Here is a 17,783-nt window from a genome sequence, read left to right on the forward strand (position 1 = left end):
AGAAGTATTTAGACTGTGTTGTCTCTGTGTGTGTAGGGTCTGAAGCAGAATGTGAGCCGGCTGAACCAGACAGCAGAAACCCAACTGGAGGAGACTCAGGACATCCTGGCTGATGCTGTCAATCTAGCAGAGGAAATGGGCAACATCACCTCTGTAAGTCATACCATAACACCATATTACCACCATATCCATGTCAAATACATGGGATATACTGTACAACTGCAATAAAGTAGCATCCCCCTATTTTGTTTATTTGTTGATTTAATCTTTATTTAAACAGGAAGTCACTTAACCCTCCCGTTGTCCTAGGGTCAAAATGACCCGCCACTGTGTTGAACCAACTTTATTTAATTTTTATATTTTGGGGATCATTTGTGAGAAGGAGGCAGTGAGACTTTAAAGAAAGTATCACTGCCTACTTCTCACAAATGATCCAAAAAATATAAAAATTAAATAAAGTTGGTTCAACACAGTGGCGGGTCATTTTGACCCTAGGACAACGGGAGGGTTAAGATTAAAAAGACTGTATTGCTAGTAGAGCCTGAGTCTGTTTGAACTGGTGGTGTGTGTGACCTGTACAGCAGCTGGAGGGGGCCAAGGACCAGCTGGAGCAGTGGAACCCCATGTTGAGGAAGCATGTGGACGCTCTGGTGATGGAGCTGAGGAAGAAAGATGCTCTGGAGCTCGTCTACAAGGCTGAGGACCACGCCCGGGAACTCAGCAAGAAGGCCCAGGGTCTGCAGAGGTGTGTGTGTGTGTGTGCCGCCAGTCAGGCGAGTGTGTGTGTGAACTTCTACATATGTATCTTTGTCTATGTATTACAAAATGTCTCGTCATCACAAACATTAGGCCATAGAAATAGGACTAAATAGATATAATAGCGATTAAGTCCATACACATCAGCCTAACCTCTTCTTCCTGTATGTAGCTCTCTAGTGGAGGTGATGAATGCCACTCTGAACGCCACCAGTGCAGTGCATGGTAACTCTAACATCAGAGCTAACGTCCAGCCTGCAGAGGAGATGGCTAACTTAGCCAACCTGACCGCTACTATGGCCCTCAATATGGTGAGTCAACACTCATTTAGTGTACATTCACTATTAATATCAGACCATATAATAACTAGACTGGTCCCAGATCTGTTTGTGCTGTCTTGCCCCTATGGACATTTAATGCAAACGCCATAGGATTTGGCAAGACAGCACAAAACAGATCTGGGACCAGGCTATAGAATAACCACTACTACATTGGATATGAAGTGTGTTGTGGGTCAGAAACCTGCTAGCTATAGGAGTAAATAACTGTGTGTGTTGACTGTAGACTGTCCAGCCAGAGGAGTCTCTAACTGATCTTGGATCTGAGGCTGTGCAGCGTAGTGAGAATGTTCTGGCTGAGAGTCTGGCCCTGAGAAACAGCACTGAGGGTGAGTTGGAGCGCACACACACACACACACACACACACACACACACACAAGATGCCTTATGGTAGTAAATGTTATATGTGTGTCCTCCCTAGGTCTCCTGGCTAACATCAGTGACGTGACCGATAGAATGGCCCTGCTGAAAGAGAAACTCTGTAACACCAGCCGTCTGATCCCAGAGCAAGGGGCCCTGCTTCACAGCCTTCCCAACGGTGAGTGGCACTGCAACCTGCTGCCCTGTCAACTCAACTGTTCTTTTATGTATCCTTTCTGCTTTAACATACTGTAGACAAAAGTCATATATTTAACACTTGATCACGAACTCGGAGGCACACTAGACAGTGGGGAAACAGTTTGTGTGACATTGCCTGTGCTGCCCCTAGTAGGCACCAGTGAGCAGGTGCTGGAAGCCAAGGAGCAGGCTGCCTTGGCCAACGCTTCCCTACAGAGGGCGCTGGAGCGCCTGGAGGAGCTCCAGGTCAGACTGGAGGAGTCCAGCACGGCTGTGGCCCAGGCCAAAACCAGCATCTCCAACACCAACCAGCTGGTCTCCGACTCACACTCCACTGGTGAGACTAACACATCCTTCAGACGTCCGACTATGGTTCTAGCTAGATTATAGCCAGCGACTTTGTAATGGAAGCGTTTTTCACCCTCGCTTCCATCCTTTCCACATTAAACTACACCACATTTGAAGAAAAGTAGTGCCCCAAATACCTGTCTAATGCTAGAAAAATGTTATTATCATGTTATCATGTCATGTCACTTTAGAGGCTAATTTCTAGAGATGAGTAAGATGCCATAAGCATCACTAACCTGTCCTATCTGTTGTCCCTCTCAGCTAGTACAGCTGAGTCTAAGCTGAAGGAGGCAGAGAGTCGTACAGAGAGGCTGTATGACCGTCTCAAACCCCTCAAGACCCTGGGGGAGAACCTGAGCAGAAACCTGTCTGAGATCAGAGAGATGATCAACCAGGCCCGCAAACAAGCTGCCTCGGTTAGTCACTGCTACACACACACACACACACACACACACACACTGTACATGGGCATACATCCTCTGCTCTCCATTGTAATACTGTTTATGTCCTCCTCTCTCCTGTATAGATCAAGGTGGCAGTGCTGGCAGACAAAAACTGTGTGAGGGCCTACAAACCTGAGGTGTCCTCCAGTAACTTCAACACTCTTACCATGACCGTCAAGACCAGCGAGCCTGACAACCTGCTCTTCTATATGGGCAGCAGCTCCAGCGTAAGTCACACATTGACACGTACTGAATATCCTATGAAATACCTAATCATGATTACCCATAAGTCAGTTTTAAACTAAAGTCTACTGTATATAATCTACATTCAACCAGATAGTTATAAATAAACCATCTATAAACTACCCTTCATAAACCTTGTATAATGTCAATGTAAAGTGTTACCAGTATAAGCATATCTCTATCTGACATGTGTAAAGTAAATGTATAATTTTACGCTGTATATCAGGTGGACTTCATGGCGGTGGAGATGCAGCATGGCAAGGTGGCGTTCCTGTGGGATGCGGGTTCAGGCCACGCCAAGCTGGAGTACCCCGATGTCAAGATCAACAACAACAAGTGGTACCGCATCAATGCCACGCGCTTTGGGAAGCACGGCACACTGTCAGTCCACCAGCTGGAGTCAGACCCCTTGCCCGCGGTGAAGACCACCTCACCAGGCTCCGCTACAATCCTGGAAGTCAACAAGTCCACCCTGATATTCGTTGGTGGCCTGGGAGGCCAGATCAAGGTACAGTATTAAGATCTGGCTGGGTATTTTTCACTCAGCAATGGTTCTAGTCAGCAATTTGGGTCGGTGAGAACTTGAACTCATTTAATTCAAGTTGAGTCAACATCTTTCATTATGTTTTCTCCACTAATAAAACTGTGTTATAAAAATAGATTACACAGGACAAAATAATTTAGATCATCTAAAACAATTGATTCAATCTCTTTTGTGTCTACAGTCCTCTGTGGTGAAGATGAGCCAGTTTAAGGGCTGTATGGGGGAGGCGTCGCTCAACGAGAAGAACATCGGGCTGTGGAACTACGCTGAGAGGGAGGGCCAGTGTCGCGGCTGCTTCATGAGTCCGCAGACAGAGGAGACGTCCTTCCACTTTGATGGAAGTGGCTATTCAGTGGTAGAGAAACCCCTCCGCTCCACCTCCACCTCAATCGTCATGCTGTTCAAGAGCCTTTCCCCCAACGGCCTGCTGCTCTACCTGGCCTCCAACGGCACGGTACGGCCCCTACTGGCCCACACACACACTACAACCACACTGAACAGTCTGTATTTGTAGCCTAGTTAGCACATAGTGGTCAGCTATTATCCTCTGATGTAACCAAATTCTCCTATGGGGACAATAAAGATTGATTGATAGATTGATGTGTTTATTTGTCATTACAGAGGGACTTCCTGTCCATTGAGCTGGTGGAGGGCCAAGTGCGTCTGACCTTTGAACTGGGCTCCGGCCCTCTGACCCTCACCTCCAACAAAGCCTACAACACCGGCAGCTGGTACAAGATCACCCTGCAGAGAAACAAACGCAAAGGTGGGTCAAAGGTCATAGGCTCATAGTTATAGGGTAGAGTTGACAACTAAACATTTTTGGGGCCACATATTTTTTCTTCCAATTTCTCCCTGGCACTATTGAAACACTATTCATACCCCTACTGTCTTGTAGTTAACCTGGTATAATGCCTATGACATGTAAAGTATTGTATCTCTCCCATCCTCCTAGTTTATATGGCGGTGATGGCGGCAGACAACTCATCAGAGAAAGAGATCATGGAGGCGGAGTCTCCTGGGACCGCATCCGACCTCAACCGCTCCGACCTGGACCCAATCTACATCGGGGGACTGCCCATGTCTCGCCCTATCAGGTACTGGAACTACTTTGGTGCATACTTCACCTACCTGCAAGATATTCCTAGTTGATATGCATTTGTATTGCTGTCATTAATATGTTTTTGGTGTAGCTCCTTAGCCTACTGCATTATGTAAATATTGAGGTTAGTGTGTGAATTGGTGTTTGTGTATTTTTTCATTTTTCTACATAAAGTAAAATAAGGTAAATTGTGAATTGAATTATTTTTGCAGGAGACAAGTAGTAGCACGGTCCTATGTGGGCTGCATCAAAAACATGGAGATTGCCCGTTCCAACTTTGACCTGCTTCGAGACTCCTATGGTGTCAAGAAAGGCTGTGTGTTAGAGGTAAGAAAGGCTGTGTGTTAGAGGTAAGAAAGGCTGTGTGTCAGAGGTAAGAAAGGCTGTGTGTCAGAGGTAAGAAAGGCTGTGTGTTAGAGGTAAGAAAGGCTGTGTGTCAGAGGTAAGAAAGGCTGTGTGTCAGAGGTAAGAAAGGCTGTGTGTCAGAGGTAAGAAAGGCTGTGTGTCAGAGGTAAGAAAGGCTGTGTGTTAGAGGTAAGAAAGGCTGTGTGTTAGAGGTAAGAAAGGCTGTGTGTCAGAGGTAAGAAAGGCTGTGTGTCAGAGGTAAGAAAGGCTGTGTGTTAGAGGTAAGAAAGGCTGTGTGTCAGAGGTAAGAAAGGCTGTGTGTTAGGTAGACTCAGCCATATTGGGAAGAGTGAATAGTGACAGTCTTGGTATTTTAATTTTGCTGTAAAAGAGGAAGATGCCCAGCAGTACATGATGATGTCATATTGTTGAGTCAACTTACACTGAATGCAAAAATACTTTCCATATTCCCTATGAGTAACTTGTGTGTGTGTGTTTGTGTGTTCCAGCCTATCCGCAGTGTGTCTGTACTGAAAGAGGGCTATGTGGAGCTGCCGGCTGTGTCTCTTGACCCCCAGGGGGAGCTGTTGGCCTCCTTCTCTACCCGCAACGACACTGGCATCATCCTGGCAGGCTTCAGCAAGGCAGGCACCCGCAAAAGCAGACAGGCTCGCCAGGTAAGGCCACAGACATACTGTGATAAAAAATAAATAATAATAGCAGAGTCTAAATATATAACATATCATGAGACATTATAAGAGCTCATACATGCTCAATAAAGTACATACTCCTGAGTGGCGCAGTGGTCTAAGGCACTGCATCGCAGTGCTAACTGTGCCACTAGAGATCCTGGTTCGAATCCAGGCTCTGTCGCAGCCGGTCGCGACCAGGAGACTCATGGGCGGCGCACAATTGGCCCAGGGGTAGGGGAGGGAATGGCCGGCAGGGATGTAGCTCAGTTGATAGTGCATGGCGTTTGCAACGCCAGGGTTGTGGGTTCGATTCCCACGGGTGGGCAGTATAAAAAAAATATGTATTCACTAACTGTAAGTCGCTCTGGATAAGAGCGTCTGCTAAATGACTAAAATGTAAATGTAATAAAGAATTATAGTGTTGCCAAAATGACTTATGGTTCAACCGTATATTGACCATGTTTTCTGTGTCCAGCCCTTCCTGGCAGTCATGCTGATGTCGGGGCGCTTGGAGGTTCACATCAACATGGCAGAGGGTGGGAGCGTCCACAAGGTTGTGGTGAAATCACGCTCTGGGAGCTTCAGTGACGGACAGGAGCACTCGGTCATCCTGCAGAGGAACAGGAAGTGAGTGGCACCAGGAAGAGGGACTGATTAAGCTGTAACACCTATCATGATATTATGCTGATGGATGGCTCAGCCATTATAAATGATGTCATTTGAAATGATACTTCCACACACACACGATTACCTCTGCATTTATTGTGTTGTCTGTGACCTTATTCAATAACTTTCTATGCTGATGTTATACATAGGCCTACCCTCAGTTGATAAAAAGGATGGATATATAACAACTGCCATGGGATTAAAGCAACTTTGAAATGGCCATTGAACAGCAGTAAATACTGCAGATTGTACCTTTAATAATCATATTGTCCAGTATGGAATAATTTACAGGAAGTCTATTCTAAGAGGAATAGCACTGCATTGTTATTATTGACACTGAGTAACATACCACTGTGCGTGTCATCCATCCAGGATGTTGGTGGTACTAGTGGATGAGGACCACCAGGAGATGGTACGTCTGTACTCAGAGAAGGCCTCTCTGACCCTCACCTCTCTGTACATGGGCGGGGTCCCACCAGGAGAGGGCGCCGGGCTGCTCCGAACAACCACCTCCTTCTACGGCTGCATCAGAAACCTGGCCCTGGACGCCAAGTGAGTCACACACACACACACACAATACACTATGATACTTTATTTGTCACACTATACTGGAGCAGTCTGTTTTTATCGAGGATGCCATAAATATGTTTGCAAGGCTAAGCATCATCTAGAATAATCTTTTTTTTGTCGCTGGTAACAAGGAGTATGGCATCCCTCCTCAATTGGGGCCCTGGTGGTTACTCTTTGGTCGGACCCGTGTTGTGCTGTGTCCCTATAGGTTGTTGGACCTGTCAGCTTCTGTGAGGTACCACAACGTGGACATGGACAGCTGTCTATTGGAGGAGAGGCCTAAAAGGGTCCTCCTACCTGACGACACTGACCTGGAGGCCGAACCCACTCCGGACCCTGCCAGAACCCCTCCACCACCCCCCAGCCAGCTCAATGCGCTCACCCCCGGCACACTCACGGTACAGCCCACCAGAGTAGACACACACACACACACCTCTCATCTATTGGGATTTACTGTAGCTCTTCCACTTTCAAACAGGTCACTATGTTGTCATAGATAGTTCCTTGTCTTTCTCTTCATCTCTCCAGTGTGCATCGATGGACAACACCACATCCATCCCAGAGGCCCACCAGTTTGGCATCTCCAGACACAGTCACATGGTCCTCAGCATCAACCCTAACACAGTGAGGAGAAGGTCAGTACTGAGACCTGGCTCGTTGAACTACCTTCTAACTTCAAAACATAACAGATCGCACAGCATGGTTTTTATCATAGAGATCATATTCTATGTTATTTCTATGATTGTCACAATTCTAGATTAATTTATTTAGGATTCTCACTTCATAGTGTTGTCTAATTTGAGTCATTTTAGCCTTGATATCAGTTGGCCCATAGCTACATGTGTAAAACAGGTTCAAGCCAGCATTCCAGTACATTGAAATGGCGTAGGAAGGTACACTAGTATGTGGACACCCCTTCAAATTAGTGGATTCGGCTATTTCAGCCACACCGTTGCTGACAGGTGTATAAAATAGAGCACACAGACAAGCAATCTCTTCATTACGGGCAGTAGAATGGCCCGTACTGAAGAGCTCAGTGACTTTCAACGTGGCACCGTCACAGGATGCCACCTTTCCAACAAGTCAGTTTGTCAAAGTGGAAACGTCTAGGAGCAACAACGGCTCAGCCACAAAGTGGTAGGCCACACAAGCTCACAGAATGGGACTGCTGAATGCTGAAGTGCGTAGCGCGTAAAAATCGTCTGTCCTCTACCGAGTTCCAAACTGGCTCTGGAAGCAACGTTTTATTACAAAAATAAAACTTAAACTCATAGAAGTTTGACCCCAAGAGACACATGTCAGAAGGGGTGTATTATGATGAGCCTCTGTGGGCTCTCATGGACAAAGTGGAACTTCATGAAATGGATTTCCATGGCAGAGCGGCCGCACACAAGCCTAAGATCACCATGCGCAATGCCAAGCGTCGGCTGGAGTGGTGTAAAGCTCACCACCATTGGACTCTGGTGCAGTGGAATCGCGTTTCACCATCTGGCAGTCCGACGGACAAATCTGGGTTTGGCGGATGCCAGGAGAACACTACCGGCCCCAATGCATAACGCCAACTGTACAGTTTGGTGGAGGTGGAATAATTCTCTAGGGCTGTTTTTCATGGTTCAGGCCCCTTAGTTCCAGTGAAGGGAAATCTTAACGCTACAGCATATAATGATATTCTAGACAATTCTGTGCTTCCAACTTTGTGGTCCATACCAAAATTGTTTGTCAAGATCGGTGTGGAAGAACTTGACTGGCCTGCACAGAGCCCTGACCTCAACCCCATCAAACACCTTTGGGATGAATTGTAATGCCGACTGCGAGCCAGGTCTAATCTCCCAACATCAGTGCCCTACCTCACTAATGCTCTTGCGGCTGAATGTAGAAAGTCCCCGCAGCAACGTTCCAAAATCTAGTGGAACGCCTTCCCAGAAGAGTGGAGGCTGATACAGCAGCAAAGTGGGGACCAACTCCAAATTAATGCCCATGATTTTGGAATGAGATGTTCGACAAGCAAGTGTCCACATACTTTGTAACATACAGGATAGTGCATGGCAAAAAAACCTCTTAAGGCCATCATCGTTGATTGCTTTTCTCTGAGCATGAGTGCATATCTCTTCATTAAAGAGAGGAATTATAATAGCCTCCCTAAGGTCTACCTAATTTCCTGTCTCGGCTGTGGCCCATTCTCTTTGTTTAAATATCTATTATTCACGAGGCACTGCTTGGAAACGAGCAGAGCTAATGTTACACATTGCCATTGACATAGCTAGAACTCTTCTCAAGTGTTCCACTGTAGCCTACATTGTTTGTGATTGAGAGGAAGGCACAGTTCAATTAGCCTGGTCCCAGATCTGCGTGTGCTCTTTCCAACTTCTATTGTCACTGTCATGCCAAACATGTTGTGGGACCCAGCTAGGTTTTTGGTTGGTGGATGCATTCATCAATATATGATTATTATGAGATTGGTTGTCACTCCGAAACAAATTTCCACTTCAATTGTGTATTATTGACAATTATCCACAAATTGTCATATCCATTCATTGCCTATATATAGGTCTACCAAACCATTAACAAAAGTCTTCATCTTACAGTACATCATAGCCAACTCCAAATATAGCTTTGTCAGTAGATGAAATGCTTCATATCTCTTCTCGCTTCTCTCCCTGACAGTTTCTCTCTGGAGCTGTCTGTGCGTACCTTTGCCCAGAGTGGTTTGCTCTACTACATGGCCCACGCCAACCAGATGGACTACGCCACTCTGCAGCTGCTGGGGGGACGTCTGTTCTTCACCTGTGACAAGGGCAGCGGCCCCGCCACCGCCACCTTCCCTGTGCCTGTCAATGACGGCCAGTGGCACACAGTTAGTGACTACACCCTTCTGGGCCAGAGTGATAGTAGATTGCAGTGTTTGTTTGGGTCAATTGCAGTTGATTTTGGTCGATTCAAGGGATGCATAACAATATTATTCATGAATACAAAAAGCCCAAGTACAGTGCATTCAGAAAGTATACAGACCCTGTCACTTTTTCCACATTTTGTTACGTTACAGCCTTATTCTAAAATTGATTAAATGTTTTCCTCATCAATCTACACACAATACCCCATAATGACAAAGCGAAAACAAGTTTTTTGAAATTTTGGCAAATGTATTACAAATTAAAAACAGATACCTTAGATAAGTATTCAGACCCTTTGCTATGAGACTCGAAATTGAGCTCATGTGCATCCTGTTTCCATTGATCATCCTTGAGATGTTTCTACAACTTGATTGGAGTCCGCCTGTGGTAAATTCAATTGATTGGACATGATTTGGAAAGGCACACACCTGTCTATATACAGTGAGGGAAAAAAGTATTTGATCCCCTGCTGATTTTGTACATTTGCCCACTGACAAAGAAATGATCAGTCTATAATTTTAATGGTAGGTTTATTTGAACAGTGAGAGACAGAATAACAAAAAAAAAAATCCAGAAAAACGCATGTCAAAAATGTTATAAATTGATTTGCATTTTAATGAGGGAAATAAGTATTTGACCCCCTATCAATCAGAAAGATTTCTGGCTCCCAGGTGTCTTTTATACAGGTAACGAGCTGAGATTAGGAGCACACTCTTAAAGGGAGTGCTCCTAATCTCAGCTTGTTACCTGTATAAAAGACACCTGTCCACAGAAGCAATCAATCAATCAGATTCCAAACTCTCCCCCATGGCCAAGACCAAAGAGCTCTCCAAGGATGTCATGGACAAGATTGTAGACCTACACAAGGCTGGAATGGGCTACAAGACCATCGCCAAGCAGCTTGGTGAGAAGGTGACAACAGTTGGTATGATTATTCGCAAATGGAAGAAACACAAAATAACTGTCAATCTCCCTCGGCCTGGGGCTCCATGCAAGATCTCACCTCGTGGAGTTGCAATGATCATGACAACGGTGAGGAATCAGCCCAGAACTACACGGGAGGATCTTGTCAATGATCTCAAGGCAGCTGAGACCATAGTCACCAAGAAAACAATTGGTAACACACTACGCCGTGAAGGACTGAAATCCTGCAGCGCCCACAAGGTCCCCCTGCTCAAGAAAGCACATATACATGCCCGTCTGAAGTTTGCCGATGAACATCTGAATGATTCAGAGGAGAACTGGGTAAAAGTGTTGTGGTCAGATGAGACCAAAAGGGAGCTCTTTGGCATCAACTCAACTCGCCGTGTTTGGAGGAGCAAGAATGCTGCCTATGACCCCAAGAACACCATCCCCACCGTCAAACATGGAGGTGGAAACATTATGCTTTGGGGGTGTTTTTCTGCTAAGGGGACAGGACAACTTCACCGCATCAAAGGGACGATGGACGGGCCATGTACCGTCAAATCTTGGGTGAGAACCTCCTTCACTCAGCCAGGGCATTGAAAATGGGTCGTGGATGGGTATTCCAGCATGACAATGACCCAAAACACACGGCCAAGGCAACAAAGGAGTGGCTCAAGAAGAATTACATTAACATCCTGGAGTGGCCTTGCCAGTCTCCAGACCTTAATCCCATAGAAAATCTGTGGAGGGAGCTGAAGGTTTGAGTTGCCAAACGTCAGCCTCGAAACCTTAATGACTTGGAGAAGATCTGCAAAGAGGAGTGGGACAAACCTGGTGGCCAACTATAGGAAACGTCTGACCTCTGTGATTGCCACCAAGGGTTTTGCCACCAAGTACTAAGTCATGTTTTGCAGAGGGGTCAAATACTTATTTCCCTCATTAAAATGCAAATCAATTTATAACATTTCTGACATGCATTTTTCTGGAATTTGTTGTTATTCTGTCTCTCACTGTTCAAATAAACCTACCATTAAAATTATAGACTGATCATTTCTTTGTCAGTGGGCAAACTTACAAAATCAGCAGGGGATCAAATACTTTTTTCCGTCACTGTAAGGTCCCAAAGTTGACAGTGCATGTCAGAGCTAAAACCAAGCCATGAGGTCGAAGGAATTGTCCGTAGAGCTCCAAGACAGAATTGTGTTGAGGCACAGATCTGGGGAAGGGTACCAAAAAATTTGGAAGTTTGGAACCATCAATACTCTTCCTAGAGCTGGCCGCCCAGCCAAACTGAACAATTGGGGGAGAAGGGCCTTGGTCAGGGTGGTGACCAAAAACCTGATGGTCACTCTAACAGAGCTCCACAGTTCCTCTGTGGAGATGAGAGAACCTTCCAGAAGGACAACCATCTCTGCAGCATCCACCAATCAGGCCTTTATGGTAGAGTGGCCAGACGGAAGCCACTCCTCAGTAAAAGGCTCATGACAGCCTGCTTGGAGTTTGCCAAAAGGCACTTAAAGACTCTCGGACCATGAGAAACAAGATTCTCTGGTCTGATGAAACCAAGATTGAACTCCTTGGCCTGAATGCCAAGCTTAGGTCTGGAGGAAACCAGGCACCACTCATCACCTGGCCAATACCATCCCTACGGTGAAGCATGGTGGTGGCAGCATCATGCTGTAGGGATGTTTTTCAGCGGCATGGACTGAGAGACTAGTCAGGATCAAGATGAATGGAGAAAAGTACAGAGAGATTCTTGATGAAAACCTACTCCAGAGCGCTCAGGACCTCAGACTGGGGCAAAGGTTCACCTTCCAACAGGACAACGACCCTAAGCACACAGCCAAGACAACGCAGGAGTGGCTTCGGGACAAGTCTCTGAATATCCTTGCGTGGCCCAGCCGGACATGAACCTGATCGAACATCTCTGGAGAGACCGGAAAATAGCTGTGCAGCGACGCTCCCCATCCAACCTGACAGAGCTTGAGAGGATCTGCAGAGGAGAATGGGAGAAACTCCCCAAATACAGGTGTGCGAAGCTTGTAGCGTCATACCCAATAATATTCTAAGCTGCAATCGCTGCCAAAGGTGCTGCAACAAAGTACTGAGTAAAGGGTCTGAATACTTATGTAAATGTGTATGTTTTGCTAATTTTATGAAAAATCATCTAAAAACCAGTTTTTGCTTTGTCATTATGGTGTATTGTGTGTAGATTGATGAGGGAAACAAATAATTTAATCAATTTTAGAAGAAGGCTGTAACATAACAAAATATGGAAAAAGTGAAGGGATCTGAATTCTTTCCGAATGCACAGTATGTCACAATTCATGTTAGTTTCAAATCATAACTGAAAGCAGTGATATTACTATGTAGGTTGTCAGGACTCAACTCTCCCTAACCCTGTCATGTATCTGTGGGTGTGTGCAGGTGAAGACAGACTTCAATAAGAAGAGTGTGGTGATCAGTGTAGACGGCCAGCCGTCAGCTCCAGTGCCGGCTAAAGGCAACACTTTGGATGTGGAGAACAAGCTGTATCTGGGAGGACTGCCTCACACCTACACTGCCAAGAAGATAGGCAACGTATGTCACACTACACCACACAACATACACGGAGTGTACAAAACATTAAGAACACCTGCTCTTTCGATGAGACTGACCAGGTGAAAGCTATGATCCCTTCTTGATGTCACTTGTTAAATCCACTTCAATCAGTGTAGATGAAGGAGAGGAGACAGGTTAAAGGATTTTATAAGCATTGAGACATGGATTGTGTGCCATTTCAGAGGGTGAATGGGCAAGACAAAATATTTAAGTGCCTTTGAACGGGGTATGGTAGTAGGTGCCAGGCGCACCGGTTTGTGTCAAGAACTGCAACAGCAACGGGTTTCTCATGCTCAACAGTTTCTCGGGTGTATCAGGAATGGTCCACCACCCTAAGGACATCCAGCCAAGTTGACACAACTGTGGGAAGCATTGGAGTCAACATGGGACAGCAACCCTGTGGAAAGCTTTCGACATCTTGTAGAGTCCATGCACCGACGAATTTAGGCTGTTCTGAGGGCAAAAGGGGGGGTGCAACTCAATATTAGGAAAGTGATGTTTGGTACACTCAGTGTACTTCCTATTCATGCTGAAATATAGTTTTTAGATAATTGTTTCTGTGTTGAAAGCAGGTGGTACATTTTCTGCTGAGTAAATGTTTATCCATAACCCCAAATGTTAATATTTGTATTCCCTCATGCAGGTGACCCACAGCTTGGCAGGCTGCATCCAGAAGGTGATGCTGAACAGTGTTAAGCTGGACACCCAGAGTCCAGTGTCCGAACACTCTACTGCTCACTGCTTCGCCGCAGCCCAGGACGGGACCTTCTTCAATGGGAGCGGATATGCTGCTCTGAGTGAGTACTAACGCCCATACACTCCATACTTCAAGGCAAAGACTCGAAAAATGCAAAAAAGCCAATTAAAAAGTATATTTCAGCATCCTTTCTGATACATTTTCAACCGGAATAATGCTTAGGATGACATCATTTTAACGAGCTCAATACATAGATACATTTGGCATGTTTAATAACATAAGTGGTAGTGCCTTTGTGTCCCTTGACTGTATGACACAGTGATCTAAACTGGTTAGTTGTGGTTTTTCCCTTGCAGTAAAAAATGGGTACAAGGTGGGCTCAGACATGGCGGTGGCTATGGTGTTCCGCAGCACAGCGCCGGATGGAGTCCTCCTCGGTGTCAGTAGCGCCAAGGTAGATGCCATCGGACTGGAGCTAGCCAACGGACAGGCGGTGTTCCACGTGAACAACGGTGCCGGGCGGTTGTCGGCCACGTCGCGGCTGGGCTGGTGGCTGTGTGATGGCCGCTGGCACACCCTGCTGGCAAAGAAGACCAAGAACGCTCTGAGTCTGACCGTTGACGGAGTCACGGTACTCACTGACAACCCCCATCCCCAGTCCACTTCGGCCGAGACCAAGGACCCGGTCTACGTGGGAGGCTTCCCTGGTATGTTCCCTCTCTAGAAAACCTTCAGTCACTGTCCACAAACAACCCCTATACCCTAAATGCAAGACACGTCACTGGACTGGGCCTTTGTCACCCCTTTGCTTTGATGTTGATCAATTTCAGTGTCAAGTAAATTAATTTGTTGGCACCCATATTGACCTCTCGCTCTCTCTTTTACAGACGGAGTGAAACAGAACTGCCTGACGTCCAGAATGCCGTTCCGTGGTTGTATGCGTAACATCCGCCTGATCAAGGGTCACGTGACCAACATCCTGGACTTCAGTACCGCCTTCACCCTCCAAGGAGTGTCACCCCACTCCTGCCCCACCACCACCGCATAACCTTGCCACAACAATACCACAACCATACCAGAACCTTACCACCATAACTTGACCACAGCCATACCAAACCATTCCATATCTAACGCTATGACCCTATGATTTGACCATCGAAATTTGACGTATGAAATTACTTCCAATTGTAATGTTTTGTAAAGAAAGATTGTAGTAATGTTTTATCAATGTGAAAATGTATTTTTTGAAATCAACTCATTTTCTAAAATGATTCCAAAAATGTTCTTTCGTGCATTTTGACTCCCCCAAATTAATTGGACAGTAGAATGTCTTTGTTTTATATGTGATGTTCTAGAACATTAATATTTGTTAATAAAATACTTTTAAAAAAATCATTTTTGAATGTAAGTAAGCTATCTGTATTGCAGTGAAGCCATAGCTGATCTGTTGGCTCCATTACTGTAGGGCTACCCACTTGCCCACATACAGTGCCTTCGGAAAGTATTCAGACACCTTGACTTTCCCCCTCAGTCTACACACAATACCCCATAATGACAAAGCAAAAACAGGTTGCATTTTTTGGTGCTAATTTATTAAAAATAAAACGGAAATATTACATTTACATACAATCATGTGAAAAAGTAAGTAGACCCCCTGGAAAGTGGTATTTTTTTAAACATATTTGGACACATGGATATTTGAGCTAAATTCCCACCACATCCATTGATAAAGGTAACCCAATTTAACAAATCAAATTTTTTTTTTTTTTATATAATGCAATTAAAATAAACAAAAATGCATTTTCCTTCTGCTGAAAAAGTTAGTACACCCTAACTTTACCATCACAAAATGGTTAATATTAGAATCAGGTGCACCAAAACAGGTGCAAATGATTAGAAAATCATTAGAGAGAAACTTAGGAGGGTCCAGCCTTCCATAAAGATTAGAAACTTGGTCTGGTTTGGTCTGAACCATATGGGTGTGTGGTAACACATCATGCCAAGATCAAAATACCTATCCGAGGCCATCAGAATAAATATTATTGATGCCCATGAGTCTGGAAGAGGTTACAAATCCATTTCCAAGCAATTCTAAGTACATAATTCCACTGTCTGACGGCTCATCTACAAATGGAGAAAATTCCAGACCACTGGCAATCTACCTAGTACTGGTCGTCCCACCAAATTCAGCCCAAGAGCTGACCGAAGGATGCTTATAGAAGTCTCTAAGAACCCCAGGGTAACATCAAGGGATCTACAGGCTTCTCTTGCCACAATCAATGTCGAAGTGCATGAGTCGACTGTCAGAAAGAGACTGCACAAACTTGGCCTACATGGGAGGTCAGGAAGGAAGAAGCCTCTGCTCTCAAAAAAGAATATCAAGATACAACTGACGTTTGCCAGACAACATCTAGGTAAAGACCAAAACTACTGGAACAATGTGCTCTGGACAGATGAGTCAAAGGTGGCGTTGTTTGGCCGCAATGCCAGATGCCATGTTTGGCGAAAACGAAACGCTGCCTTTGAACAGAAGAACCTCATACCAACCGTAAAGCATGGAGGCGGTGGCATTATGGTTTGGGGCTGCTTTGCTACCTCAGGGCCTGGCCAACTTGCCATCATTGAGTCAACCATGAATTCTATATTGTACCAGAGAATTCTTGAGGAGAATGTGAGGCCATCTGTCAAAAAGCTGAACCGAACATGGATCTTGCAACAGGACAATGATCCAAAACACAAAAGCAAAGCTACAACAGAATGGCTCAAAAAGAAGAAATGGAGGGTTATGGAATGGCCAAGTCAAAGCCCATATATCAATCCTATCGAAATGCTGTGGGGGGACTTGAAGCGGGCCGTGCATGCAAGAAAGCCCTCGAACATGACACAGTTGAAGCAGTACTGTAAAGAAGAGTGGGCAAAAATTCCTCCCAGTCGATGTAAGAGACTGCTAGACAGTTACAAGAAACGTCTACATGAAGTTATTTCAGCCAAAGGGACAACACAAGATATTGAAGCTAGGGGTGTACTTATTTTTTCCACACTCTGGAATTGCATTTCTGTTGATTTTTGATGAATAAATGATTGCAAAGTATAATCTTTCAGTGTCATTTGTTAAATTAGGTTACCTTTCTGTCAATAGTGTTGAAGTGAAGATTACATATCCATCTGTCCAAATATGTAAAAACAAAAGACAACTTTCCAGGGGGTGTACTTACTTTTTCACATGACTAAGTATTCAGACCCTTTGCTCAGTACTTTGTTGAAGAACCTTGGTAGCAATTACAGCCTCGAGTCTTCTTGGGTATGACGCTACAAGCTTGGCACACCTGTATTTGGGGAGTTTCTCCCATTCTTCTCTGCAGATCCTCTCAAGCTCTGTCAGGTTGGATAGGGAGCGTCGCTGCACAGCTATTTTCAGGTCTCTCCAGAGATGTTCGATCGGGTTCAAGTCCGGGCTCTGGCTGGGCCACTCAAGGACATTCAGAGACTTGTCCCGAAGCCACTCCTGCGTTGTCTTGGCTGTGTGCTTGGGTTGTTGTCCTGTTTGAAGGTGAACCTTCGCCCCAGTCTGGTTTGAAGGTGAACCTTCACTCCAGTCTGAGGTCCTGAGCGCTCTGGAGCAGGTTTTCATCAAGGATCTCGCAGTACTTTTCTCTGTTCATCTTTCCCTCGATCCTGACTAGTCTTCCAGTCCCTGCCGCTGAAAAACATCCCCACAGCATGATTCTGCCACCCCCATGCTTCACCGCAGGGATGGTGCAAGGTTTCCTCCAGACGTGACTCTTGGCATTCAGGCCAAATAGTTAAATCTTGGTTTCTTCAGACCAGAGAATCTTGTTTCTCATGGTCTGAGTCTTTAGGTGCCTTTTGGCAAACTCCAAGCAGGCTGTCGTGTGCCTTTTACTGAGGAGTGGCTTCCGTCTGGCCACTCTACCATAAAGGCCTGATTGGTGGAGTGCTGCAGAGATGGTTGTCCTTCTGGAAGGTTCTCCCATCTCCACAGAGATTGCTCAGTTTGGCCGGGCGGCCAGCTCTAGGAAGAGTCTTGGTGGTTCCAAACTTCTTCCATTTAAGAATGATGGA

General features: G+C 45.5%; 1 protein-coding gene across 1 annotated transcript in view; it reads left to right on the forward strand.

Moving 5' to 3' along the window:
• The window catches only part of LOC311101928 (laminin subunit alpha-1-like), a 64,672-nt gene extending 49,577 nt beyond the window's left edge, over positions 1–15,095 (forward strand). Inside the window, exons 35-57 of the mRNA XM_084143171.1 lie at positions 37–153; positions 582–745; positions 929–1,067; positions 1,321–1,423; positions 1,516–1,632; positions 1,807–1,989; positions 2,262–2,416; positions 2,527–2,670; positions 2,913–3,194; positions 3,412–3,684; positions 3,852–3,996; positions 4,186–4,327; positions 4,545–4,659; positions 5,187–5,354; positions 5,845–5,996; positions 6,408–6,587; positions 6,814–7,003; positions 7,134–7,240; positions 9,270–9,459; positions 12,830–12,982; positions 13,647–13,800; positions 14,057–14,407; positions 14,588–15,095. Of these exons, the coding sequence (XP_083999297.1) occupies positions 37–153; positions 582–745; positions 929–1,067; positions 1,321–1,423; positions 1,516–1,632; positions 1,807–1,989; positions 2,262–2,416; positions 2,527–2,670; positions 2,913–3,194; positions 3,412–3,684; positions 3,852–3,996; positions 4,186–4,327; positions 4,545–4,659; positions 5,187–5,354; positions 5,845–5,996; positions 6,408–6,587; positions 6,814–7,003; positions 7,134–7,240; positions 9,270–9,459; positions 12,830–12,982; positions 13,647–13,800; positions 14,057–14,407; positions 14,588–14,748 (3,885 nt within the window). The 3' untranslated portion in view covers positions 14,749–15,095. The remainder of the gene's footprint in view (positions 1–36; positions 154–581; positions 746–928; positions 1,068–1,320; positions 1,424–1,515; positions 1,633–1,806; positions 1,990–2,261; positions 2,417–2,526; positions 2,671–2,912; positions 3,195–3,411; positions 3,685–3,851; positions 3,997–4,185; positions 4,328–4,544; positions 4,660–5,186; positions 5,355–5,844; positions 5,997–6,407; positions 6,588–6,813; positions 7,004–7,133; positions 7,241–9,269; positions 9,460–12,829; positions 12,983–13,646; positions 13,801–14,056; positions 14,408–14,587) is intronic.
• Positions 15,096–17,783: the final 2,688 nt, after the last annotated feature.

Source organism: Coregonus lavaretus, assembly GCF_964263955.1.
Source record: "Coregonus lavaretus genome assembly, chromosome: 2".
Classification (NCBI taxonomy): Eukaryota; Metazoa; Chordata; class Actinopteri; order Salmoniformes; family Salmonidae; genus Coregonus; species Coregonus lavaretus.